Source organism: Girardinichthys multiradiatus, chromosome 7 (assembly GCF_021462225.1).
Source record: "Girardinichthys multiradiatus isolate DD_20200921_A chromosome 7, DD_fGirMul_XY1, whole genome shotgun sequence".
NCBI classification, from domain to species: domain Eukaryota; kingdom Metazoa; phylum Chordata; class Actinopteri; order Cyprinodontiformes; family Goodeidae; genus Girardinichthys; species Girardinichthys multiradiatus.
Genome location: NC_061800.1, coordinates 7,013,814 through 7,025,714, shown reverse-complemented (window position 1 = coordinate 7,025,714; position 11,901 = coordinate 7,013,814). Strand labels below are relative to the sequence as shown.

General features: G+C 41.5%; 1 protein-coding gene across 1 annotated transcript in view; it reads left to right on the top strand.

Moving 5' to 3' along the window:
- The first annotated feature begins 304 nt into the window (after positions 1-304).
- f5 (coagulation factor V) overlaps positions 305-11,901 on the top strand; it is a 52,352-nt gene continuing 40,755 nt past the window's right edge. The window contains exons 1-3 of the mRNA XM_047371589.1: positions 305-502; positions 1,588-1,670; positions 2,709-2,831. Of these exons, the coding sequence (XP_047227545.1) occupies positions 333-502; positions 1,588-1,670; positions 2,709-2,831 (376 nt within the window). The 5' untranslated portion in view covers positions 305-332. The remainder of the gene's footprint in view (positions 503-1,587; positions 1,671-2,708; positions 2,832-11,901) is intronic.

Here is an 11,901-nt window from a genome sequence, read left to right as displayed (position 1 = left end):
TTTGCGGGCTGACTTCCCAGGGACATTCTGAGGTCAGAGAAATAGGAGATAACAATTTCAACACTGATTCTCATAACACTTTTAGAGTAAGGATGAGAATGGGTACAACCTCAGGAATGATTCAAGATAAAACACATGCGGCTTCAATTACAAGAGGGAAAAAAAATATGCTGAGGCACAGTTCATTGCCCTGGTACATAATGTTTGGAAACAGACGTGTGTATGAGTGTGTGTTAGTGTGTGTGTCAGTGACAGATAAAACAGAGCACAGCTCTCTGTCAGATCACAACTTTCCAGACCTGGAGAACAGAGCAGTTTCATCTGGCGGATTGATGTCAGACATGAAGCTCTGTCCTTGCGCTGGAGCTCACGGTCTCCTGCCCATCCTAGTTCTTCTGGCTGTCCTAGATGTTAAAGCGGACCTGCAAAGATCCAAGGAGAGACACTACTACATTGCTGCTGTTGGCATAGACTGGAACTATTCTGGCAATGACACAAACAGGTTTGCTAGAAATTTATCTTAAAAAGTAAGAATTGTGTTGCTCTGCCTATTTGTCTGTATCATATGCATTGTTTCAGTCGTGTAATCTAATTCAAGATGTCTCAAAACTCTGTTATTTAGCACATTTTTACTAAAACAGTCCACGTTGTCCTTGTTTGTTTCTCTTAGCAGTCCTAATCTATCTTTTTTTCTTTGCTCTTTTGAAACACGCTCATTTTAGACATGTAATAGTTACAATATATGCTTTGATAATACAAAAAAATATATTTTGTATCTTCAGTTCCAGGAACTTTGGGTCATTAGCAATGGAAAAGTAAAATATAGTTTTCTACGTTTCTTGGATTTACTAATCATTTGGTCCTGTTAAGACATTACAATGCAAATGGAAGAGAAAAATTAACACACAACATAATTATGTATATATAGAGTTTTTATCAGGAAACACTTCAAATTCCAGTAATTACCATGTAATTACCAACATTTTTACGTGTAATTGCCTGTTAGTACCAGGTGCAGTAATATGAGAGGCACTGAGCCTAATGTAAATTGCATTAATTTTGTAATATTTTGTAATTAATAAATGTAATACTGTGAAAAACTTGGAAGGCAAAGTGATCACTTTAAGGTAATATTTATACATTTATAAACAAGTAATGTATATAAATAAGCTTTGTAATTCAGTAACCTAATATTAACCAACAGGTTTTTACTGCCAAACAACAACACAATTGTTCTCAGCCTTTTACTACCAGGGCATGAAGTAGAAATTGTTTTGTAATATCCAGTTATTACATTTTTATAATAATACATTATTACCAATCTAAGAATTGAGGTGTAAAAGAAAGTGCTGCAATTATTTATTTATCAAAAATAAGCTAAAATGCAAGAGCTACAGTTTGAAAACCTACTCTTATATAAGCATCCATTGCCATTCACTAAACTTTAAAGAGTTTTAGGGACATTTAGGGCGTCATTGTAAGTACAAAACAGAATAAACTGTTATGCAGTCAAAATATTACAGACTAATCCAAAAACTATGTCCAATAGTATACTGACCTATGGTGTGTTTTTCTACCATTGCTCAGGCTGGATTCCACCTACAAGAAAGTGGTCTTTAGAGAGTATGACAAAGACTTCCGCCAGGCTAAGCCTCATCCACCTTGGTTAGGTAAGTGTGGCTTGAGGTTTATATGAAAAAGCTGTTCGCCAAGCCTTGATCATGCAAATACATGGCCTCAAAAGTCAATTACCATAACAGAAACATTTCTTTTCATTAATTTTCCTTAGTGGAAGGTCATTGAATCTCCCTGGTGGTCTGCAGAAAACCTTTATACGGATAAGGTCATGTGGTGCAAGGATGGGGGAATATTACAGAGCTGTAAAAAAGTGTTTGCTCTCTTACAGATTTCTTATGTTTTTGTCACACCTGAATGTTTTAGATCATCCAATAAATTTGAACACCTTAAAAATATAACCTAGTAAATACAAAAAGCAGTTTTCAAATGATTTAATTTGTTAATGTAAATACTGTAGTTATCCAAACCAGCCTGGCCCAATGTGGTCTGGAGTTTCTTTGCATCTTCAGGACCTGCATGAGGATGAAATTCTTCAGGTTGTCTTTGTCTGGTTGTAAAATTTGTTTGATGATCTGAAACGTTCAGGTGTGACAACAAATCAAAAACGAAAGAAATATGTAAGGGTGAAAATACATTTTTGCTGCACTGTAAAATGTGTTCATCTGGTGACGTAACACAAAAAGGAATTTGATATATCGATGTTTGACTCCATCTCTCAAGCAGAGCTTTCAAAATGCATTTTGTTGGGGAACCCTTCTATCACATATTTGATGATGCGCCACATAATGCAAATAGTGTTAAAACACCTCTTGCATTTATGGATTTCCTCTCTTTGTTCACTAATTTGTACCAAAATACTAATTTCTTTCCAGGACTGTTCTTCAAAAAGTACTAAAAAACATAAAAATAATACAATGCAGTTATTTGCACCAATGTGTAGCTGTATACGTTGACGCAAAAAGAAAATACGGAACTAAATTTTTCTCTTTTCTACCACAATCAAATCATTAGTAAGTATCCAGAAAGTCTGACAGGGTCCATATTTGTCCCAGCTTGTTTCCATATTGCATCACAGTACATAACTGCTCACAAATCCAAATAAAGACACTTGAGCCTATGTTTCTCTGCAGGTCTGCTTGGACCCACGCTGAGGGCCGAGGAGGGGGAGACAATTGTCGTCACTTTCAGAAACATGGCAAATGGAGCGTACAGCATCCACTCACACGGAGTGGCTTATGGGAAACAGTCAGAGGGTGAGTGCATGTCTCCTGACAGATAGGGCCAAATCTGAAGAAAACACACTGTTTTAGGGTGATTTCTGGTGCTTGTGATGTTAGTCACTCCATTACACACACAGCATTGGCCAATACAACAAACAACACTGTTTGTCTTCTTCTAAAATATTAACCAGGACAGGCAGATTATCAAAGCAGGCGGTTCTGAAGTCCAACAGGAAGAAGGGCTAAGCCTTTGGGAATCACTCTGTGTTCTTATACAAAGAAAGCAGATGAAACAAATTGTGTATTTTAGGAAATGAAAAATTAAGAGCGCCTTAATTTGGAATGAATTCTTTTGTGATTAAACTGAAATTAATGTTAATTAAAGACGTGTTTACAGGAAACAGTTTATTTCCCATTCATTAATTTTAAGGAATTTAAATAATCATATTAAGAGTAGGTCAATAATCTACTCAGGCCTTTACACACCAACAGGATATTCATCTAACCACTAACTGTGTAGAGTGCTAGTATAAACTTTACATGCTCTCATCATGGGCATTAACATCCTAATTATTTTGAGCGTTCTTTTTCTGGGGATACAACATGCAACTGCGATGATTTTAAAAAACAAGAGTTGGATTCACAAGTTTGAAATAATTGTAGATTTTCTCTAATCTACACTTGGTCAAGATTATACATACGGGTACAAATATACATACAGTGGCAATCAAAATTCTACACATCCCTATTAAGATGGCAGGTTTTTGTCATGTAAAACAATGAGGCCATGATAAATTGTTTTAAACCCTTTTCCAAAAATATTGTGGCATTCATTGCGTTGCCGTTTTTTCTATCAGTTGATCTTAAAACAAAGAACTTTTGTAAATTAATTGTCAAAAATCCATTTCTGACGTTAAACATGACTAACAACATTTGTAAATTAACAATTAACCCTTAATTTCAGGGTATTTGACTGAAGAAACAATTAATCAGTATGTTCTCTATTATCATATACTTTATATTAATTTCTCATAGCTTTCCTTGAATCACAAACAGAGGTTTAATGTTGGTTAATATAAATATGTGTTGCCCCATACTGTACCTCTATACAATAGGTTACATTTGGAACAATTAATGAATAATATCAAGTCTGGACTGTTAATAACGCTCCACGCGTTTTTACTTTATTTAGAAGTCCAATACTTTTATATCGTTTTTGTTTTATATATTCACTATGAGATTTACAGTTCAGCTTTTGATCCAAAACAACTTCTAATCGTCTATTTCTCTGTTACCAAAAATCATACATTTTGTTCTATTCCAATTTATCGATAATTTATTATCCTTAAACCTATTAGGTTTAGACATTTCAAAAACCATATGTTCTATGATAATTTTTAAATCATTTCCAGAACAAAATATATTCGTATCATTAGCAATAAGAATGAAGTGTAATATTTTTTAAACTTCAGAAATATCATTAATATACAAAATAAAAAGCTATGGTCAAAAACATGTTTTGAGTTATATGTGAAATAACCCAAAACATCTTTTATATTTTAGATTCTTCTAAATAGCCCCCATTTGCTTAGAATAGATCTTTGCACACTTAGCATTTTTTGAATGAGTCACCTGAATGGTTTTTTAACAGTCTTGAAGATGTTCCCAGAGGCAGGAATAAAATTAAAGACAAACTACTAAATGAGAAGGTGTGTCTAAACTTTTCACTGGAAGTGTTTATCATCAAATTTAATAAATTAGAATCTTATTGAAAAGTTCATTTACTTCAGTAACTCATTTTACAAAGTGAAACACATTATATAGATTTATTACGCACAGACTGATGTTTTCAAGCCTTTATTTCTGTTAATTATGCTTACAGTTTTGCTTACAGTTAATGTAAACACAACATTTAAGATTAGAAAACATCAGTCCAATAAAAAAAAATTTTTAATACAGAAATGTGGGCTTAGTAAGAAGTATGTTTAATACCTGCTTAAAGACTGGTATTTTGAAAAGGCAGTCTGACAAACGAGCCTCATCGAAACGCATATTCAAATGTTTTAAACATGACCATATATAACACACACCCTTTCCACTTGCCCTATCTGCTTAAACCTCAGGGCCTTCTATACCAAAGGCCTTGGGAGCTTGAAGGTTCTGCGCAGTTCTCCATCACTCTTGCTGGTGTCTCCCACTTTGACTGGAGGACCTTTAGGCACCCAATGTACACTATTCCACTATTTATTGTGTTCTATGTACATATTATCTGTCAGCATCTTGCACCCCACTTGGACTGATGACGTCAATAAGCTTCTCTGCCTTGCAGTAACCAAAAGCCTATGCGAATGTCTACAAACAGTCGCTCAGGACCGGGATGGCATAGATGTCAATCATAATCCTGTATCAGCAGTTTAGTGAATGGGTGGTGCGGATCTAGAATGATCGGATGTACTGCCCCAAACTCTATATCCTCTGCATGTCTCAGTCTGCCGTCTACCCTAATTTCCCCATATTCAGCCAACTCCGGTGCTAAAGCACACAGTCTGCTGCTAGTGGCAACAGGCTTTCCCAGAAGAAGCTTAATCTCGTCAGGAAAACTTTCACTTTGTATCCTACTTATAATCTGCTTCTCCACGTTGCGATAGTCTTCAGCAGTCAGATCTCCTCCATTCCCTGCCTGTCCTTTGTAGCCTCTTAGCAGTGGATTCAAGTAGTTCCTGCCAGTCCTGATAGGTCTCATCTTCCGGGTTTCAGGATACTGTGGTTAAAGCTGTACCGCAAAAGGCTGACTTTCGTAGTTCTGAGGGTTCCTCCTCTGGCGGGGTCGTTGGCTGAGTAGGCCAGTTGTCCTGGATTTGAAAGAGGAAAGGGGGACCTTGGTTCCATCTGCTCGGCTCGGTCAATGCTTGTAAGGTCTTGCCCCGGGTAATGTCGTCAGCTGGATTATTGGCTGAATCGACATAATACCAAGACTGTGGATCTGTTAGGTCTTGAATCTTAGCCACTCGGGTGCCCACAAATACTTTGTAGCGACATGAATCTGAAAGTATCCACCTTAGAACTGTGGTGGAATCTGTCCATAATGTGGTGGTGTAGATCTTCAGGGTGAGTTCTGTGTTTAAAAGCTTAGCCAGCTGGGCTCCTGTTAGGGCTGCAGATTGCACCAACCGAGGTACGGACATTTGATGCCATGGGGACACCCGTTAGCGAGCCATGAGGAAGCATAGGTGGATCTCACCTTCCCTATCCCTATCCTCAGTCCTGAGGTATACAACTGATCCATACGTTTCTCCAAGGCATCACAGAAGATATGTATTTGTCCGCTGGGGACTGAAGAATCATCAACTGCAGGAGTATAATGCCTGGGGAAGTGAATTTGGGGCAGCAGATGGAGTTCGCCTTCCCATTGCCGCCATAACTGCTGTAAGTCTGGGGGAAGCAGTGGGTCATCCCAGTCTCGATGTTTGTCCCAAAGGTGACGGACTAGCACTTTGGCACAGGTGGTGTATGTCAGCATGTAACCCAGGGGATCATACTGTGAGGCAAGAACTTTGCAGATGTTCCTCGTGGTCAACAACTCATAATTTAGGGGCTTGTGCTTGTATCCTAGGAGGTCTTTCTGGATGTTCCAGCTAAGTCCAAGTGTGCTTTCAAAGTGGTCAGACTTGTCCTGTGCTAGCCAGAGCTCCGTAGTAGAAGAATGAGCTTCTGGTGGTAGGTGACTGATCACCTCTGCTGTATTACTTGCCCATTGACGAAGGTCAAATCCTGCAGAAAGGAGCAGTGCTCTTAACTTGTCAACTAAGGCTCTTGCTTCCTCTGTGGATGGTAGACTCTGTAGACAATTGTCGACATAGAAGCACTGTTCTACAGAAAACCTCACATCCTCTCCATCCTGGCTGTGGTCAGTGACATGACGCTTGAGGGCATTTGTGGCACAGCAGGGGCTACAAGTAGTGCCAAAGGAGAGCACCTGCCATTCATAGACGTCTGGTGATCGGTCTCTGACTTGGTCCCACCACACAAACCTCAGGAGGGGTCTATCTTCCGGTTGAAGGCGAACCTGGTGAAACATCCCTTTGATGTCCCCACTGATGGGGATGGCATGTTCACGAAATCGGAGCAGAACTCCTAGACGTTATGTACCAAGGGTGGGTCTAGGTAGCAGGAAGTCATTGAGGCTGAGACCTTCATGTTGGTGAGAACAGTTGAACACAAGTCTATTTTTGTTGTTATGGTATACTGTATAGTGAGGGATGAACCATGACTCACCGTTTGTTTCAGTCTCTTGGGGATTGAGTTTTGCCACAGCACCAGCCCGAACCAGCCGCTGAATCTCTTCCTGGTATATGGCAGCCATCTCTGGGTTCTTGCTGAATTTCCTCTCATTATGCTGCAGATTGGACATCACTGATTCAGGGGAGGCTTTGACAATAGGCATGGTTTTCTTCCGTAACAGTGGAGTAGTATAACGGAAAATCCCATCCACACACACACATGTTGTCCCCTTCTCCAACACAGGACCACAGCCTCTTTGTCTAGTTTGGAGCGAGTTACTGCCTTCTCATTCCGGTAGGGAAGGATGTCAGCCTGTTTCAGTCTCTCCACATTTCTCAGTAATTCAGTACCTGGGTGGGTGACAGCTGTAAACAAACACTGTTGGTGTTGAAGACCACTGCCTGCTGTTCTCATTGGTCCCTGTAGAGTCCAGCCTAGTCTAGTTCTGACAGCAGCAGGTGCACCTGGTGGACGCAATCGCACTGCTTCAATAGGGGTGATGAGATGAGGGTTGTCCATTCCTATGAGAATCAAAGACTGTGCATTCTTAAAAGAATGTAGAGGCAGAGCAAATAGGTGCTTGAACCGGTTTCGAAGGCTTGTCAATGGGGTAGGATTGTTCTGCTAGACCCAGGCGATCTGCAGTAAAAGCTCCATGCACAGCAAAGCGGCTACGGCTGCTGAAGGAAGGAGAGATATGGAACAAAATGTAGGCACCTCTCAATGTTTGAATATCCTGCCTTATAGTTCTCAGATCCAAAATCTCTGGGGTTCCCTGCAGGCCAAGGTTTTGGGCAGCAGAAGAAAGGAGCATCGTGCGTTCTGAGCCATCATCGAGTAGAGCATATGTCTTGAGGCTTTGGTTTATGATGCAGAGTGACTTGGACCACCTTTAGCAAGACTCTGCTTGCCTCTAGTGGCTTGTTGAGGTATAGCATGTCGGTAGTGGTACTGATAAGGCAACTCTCCTCTTTCGTGGTTCCTTTGTTCTCTCTTGTGTTTACATCATGGTGCACCTGAAGATGTTTCCCCTGACAGAGGCTATATGGTTTCTGGAGATCACACTGGGCTGCATGATGAGATCTAGCACAGCGCCAGCATCTATTGTGTTCTTTTATCCACTGGGACAGTTGGTCCTTTGTCAACTTCTGAATAGCAGAACATTGACTAAGAAATTGCAGAGTGCTTTCACAGAAGGGGCAATAAGGTTTTGCTTTGGTGCCCTTCTTCTCTGAGGGAACGGGAATGGAACTGTCCTTGAATCAATGCAGTATAGTGGTAACCCTCTTCCTCTGGTGACCTTATTTGTCTTTGGTTCCTGCTCCAAAATTATGACCATCATAATTATGACACCAGGTTTCATACTGCAGCCATTCAGCAAAATCTACTAGGGTGTAGATTGTGTTTGGGTTACGGAACATAGCTCGTCAAATCTACTGCTCGCTGATCTACTGATAATTTACTTAGCAGGCGTGCTACATGCGATCCACATTTTAACTCCGCGTCACCATCTGGGCCCAAAGTTCTGAGCAAGCCTACCAGGGATTGCACTTGGAGAGCAAACTTCTGAAATGCCACTGAGTCACCTTGGCAAACATCTGGAGAATCCATTATACTGGCAATCTTATTCAGTGCAATCTGATGTGGCTGGCCAAACTTCTCTTTAAGAGCCTCCATGGTATCTGAGTAGGGTGTAGCAGAGTTCAAATATGAATCTGCAATAAGTTTGGCTTCTTCGAGCTTGAGGTGGTCAACCAGAATCTGGTATTTGAACAACTCTGTGCTATCAGGAGTTAACAGATTGATTAAGGCAATCTTCAGCCGAGCAAATTCACTGGGGTCTCGTCTGCTGAAGTAGGGAATGTTCGGTCTTGGACCTCTGTAGGTCTGTTCAGTTAAAGCTGGAAAGCTATAAGGAGGCTGCAGAACTGGAATCGGATCCAGGAATTCCAACCCTGGTGACCCCTGACCATCTGTCAGCATAGTCTCTTGTGTGGTGGTGGGTGCACAGAACTGTGCTCGTCCTACTCCAGTGTGAAGTGGATAAGATGGGGGCTGATACTCAGCTTCACTCCACCTCTCCCTCTCCAGTTGTGATAGCACCCTTGGATTTCTGTATCTGAAGTGAGTTGTGTTAGGTGATGGGAGTGAAAGCTTGCCCTGATTATTTACAACCCGTAGATCACTCATCAGAGTCTCCAGCCTGGTCAGAACTGTCCGGGTTGGTAAAGAAGGCTCAGCTACTTCTTCGGTATCAGGGCAAGGCGGAGGATCACGCCATTCCTCCTCCTCATCAAGGTGGCGGTACATATACCAGTGGTAGGGCTCTAAGCCTCTGGTGCAAAGCTGCTGTGCTCTGGTGGATGGGTCCCATCATCACCTTCATCTCTTCCTTTAATTTCCTGAGCTCAGCCAACTCGCCATGAACAGCTCCTTTAGACTGCTCAAACTCAGCTCTCTCTCTTCTTAGCCACTCCAGCTCTGAGTGGTATGGTACAGAGGTTTGCTCTGACTGTCTGGGATGTGGAGATACTCTTGAATGATCTTTGAAGTGCTCTCCTGGTAAGCTTTCCAACTGCAGTGGTTCAGCAGCTGTCTTTTTTTGGGGAGCCAACCCACTCATCTACTGTAATTTCCCATTGAGCTTTGAGGCACCTCAGTGTGCTGAAAGAGGGGTTGAGGGCTGCCATCTTGGCAGCTCCCTCTGGAGATGAGTACCAGCGGTCATCACATTCAGGAGTATCGTGTGCACCTCCATGCTCAAATGAAGGCTGATGTTGCCGGCCCACATAACTGGTATAATAATCCTGTAAATATGCAGGTGGGTGGGTTTGCCGCTTTGGTCTAACTGCTGGATCCTGTCTGGATTGCATGGTGAAACAGTGGTAAGTGTCCTGATCCAGCTCAAAGGACCAAAAATGTAGATAAGGATCCACAGAATAATGCAAAGCTGGAGGATGAATTACGCTCGCCACTGGGTGTCGGTCAGGACATAAACTAGAGGTAGAGTTTTCTTTGAATCCTTAATTAGCAGTTAGAGCAACTGTACAGACATGATGAAGATGGAAGGATGTGAACATAAGGGTGTGGTCTAAATCATAACAGAAATGAAACCATATTAATTCACTTACAGAATACTTATTAGATACGAAGTACAGCAGTGACACCTGCTGGTCATAAACTCACTGCAGGAGCTTATTAACTACCACAACGGATAAGTTAACTTTACCACAAAGTAATATGACTTAGACATCATATTAAGCAGGCAATATCAAACTCAAAATATTTAAAATATTTACTGATAAAAGCACAGCAAGAAAGCAAAACAAAGAACTGAAGCATCTCACCAATTACACTGCATGTGCTCACGGATAAAAAGTTAGCAAGGTGCAGCATGCTAATAACAACAGCTTAAATATTGACATTACTACATAACACCGGACAAAACTACATTAATTCACTGAACTAATTCACTTGTGGGGATTAATAAAGAATTACTTGCAATAAGTCAGTAACGCACATAGACTACAGAGGGAACAGTTGGCACCAGCTGCAAACATCCACGCACAGAAATACAAGGGTTGGACAATGAAACTGAAACAGCTGGTTTTATACCACAATAATTTATTAGTATGGTGTAGGGCCTCCTTTTGCAGCCAATACAGCATCAATTCGTCTTGGGAATGACATATGCAAGTCCTGCGCAGTGGTCAGAGGGATTTTAAGCCATTCTTCTTGCAGGATAGTGGTCAGGTCACTACGTGATACTGGTGGAGGAAAACGTTTCCTTACTCGCTCCTCCAAAACACCCCAAAGTGGGTCAATAATATTTAGATCTGGTGACTGTGCAGGCCATGGGAGATGTTCAACTTCACTTTCATGTTCATCAAACCAATCTTTCACCAGGCTTGCTGTGTGTATTGGTGCATTGTCATCCTGATACATGGCACCGCCTTCAGGATACAATGTTTGAACCATTGGATGCACATGGTCCTCAAGAATGGTTCGGTAGTCCTTGGCAGTGACACGCCCATCTAGCACAAGTATTGGGCCAAGGGAATGCCATGATATGGCAGCCCAAACCATCACTGATCCACCCCCATGCTTCACTCTGGGCATGCAACAGTCTGGGTGGTACGCTTCTTTGGGGCTTCTCCACACCGTAACTCTCCCGGATGTGGGGAAAACAGTAAAGGTGGACTCATCAGAGAACAATACATGTTTCACATTGTCCACAGCCCAAGATTTGCGCTCCTTGCACCATTGAAACCGACATTTGGCATTGGCATGAGTGACCAAAGGTTTGGCTATAGCAGCCCGGCCGTGTATATTGACCCTGTGGAGCTCCCGACGGACAGTTCTGGTGGAAACAGGAGAGTTGAGGTGCACATTTAATTCTGCAGTGATTTGGGCAGCCGTGGTTTAATGTTTTTTGGATACAATCCGGGTTAGCACCCGAATATCCCTTTCAGACAGCTTCCTCTTGCGTCCACAGTTAATCCTGTTGGATGTGGTTCGTCCTTCTTGGTCGTATGCTGACATTACCCTGGATACCGTGGCTCTTGATACATCACAAAGACTTGCTGTCTTGGTTACAGATGCGCCAGCAAGACGTGCACCAACAATTTGTCCTCTTTTGAACTCTGGTATGTCACCCATAATGTGTGCATTTCAATATTTTGAGCAAAACTGTGCTCTTACTCTGCTAATTGAACCTTCACACTCTGCTCTTACTGGTGCAATGTGCAATCAATGAAGACTGGCTACCAGGCTGGTCCAATTTAGCCATGAAACCTCCCACACTAAAATGACAGGTGTTTCA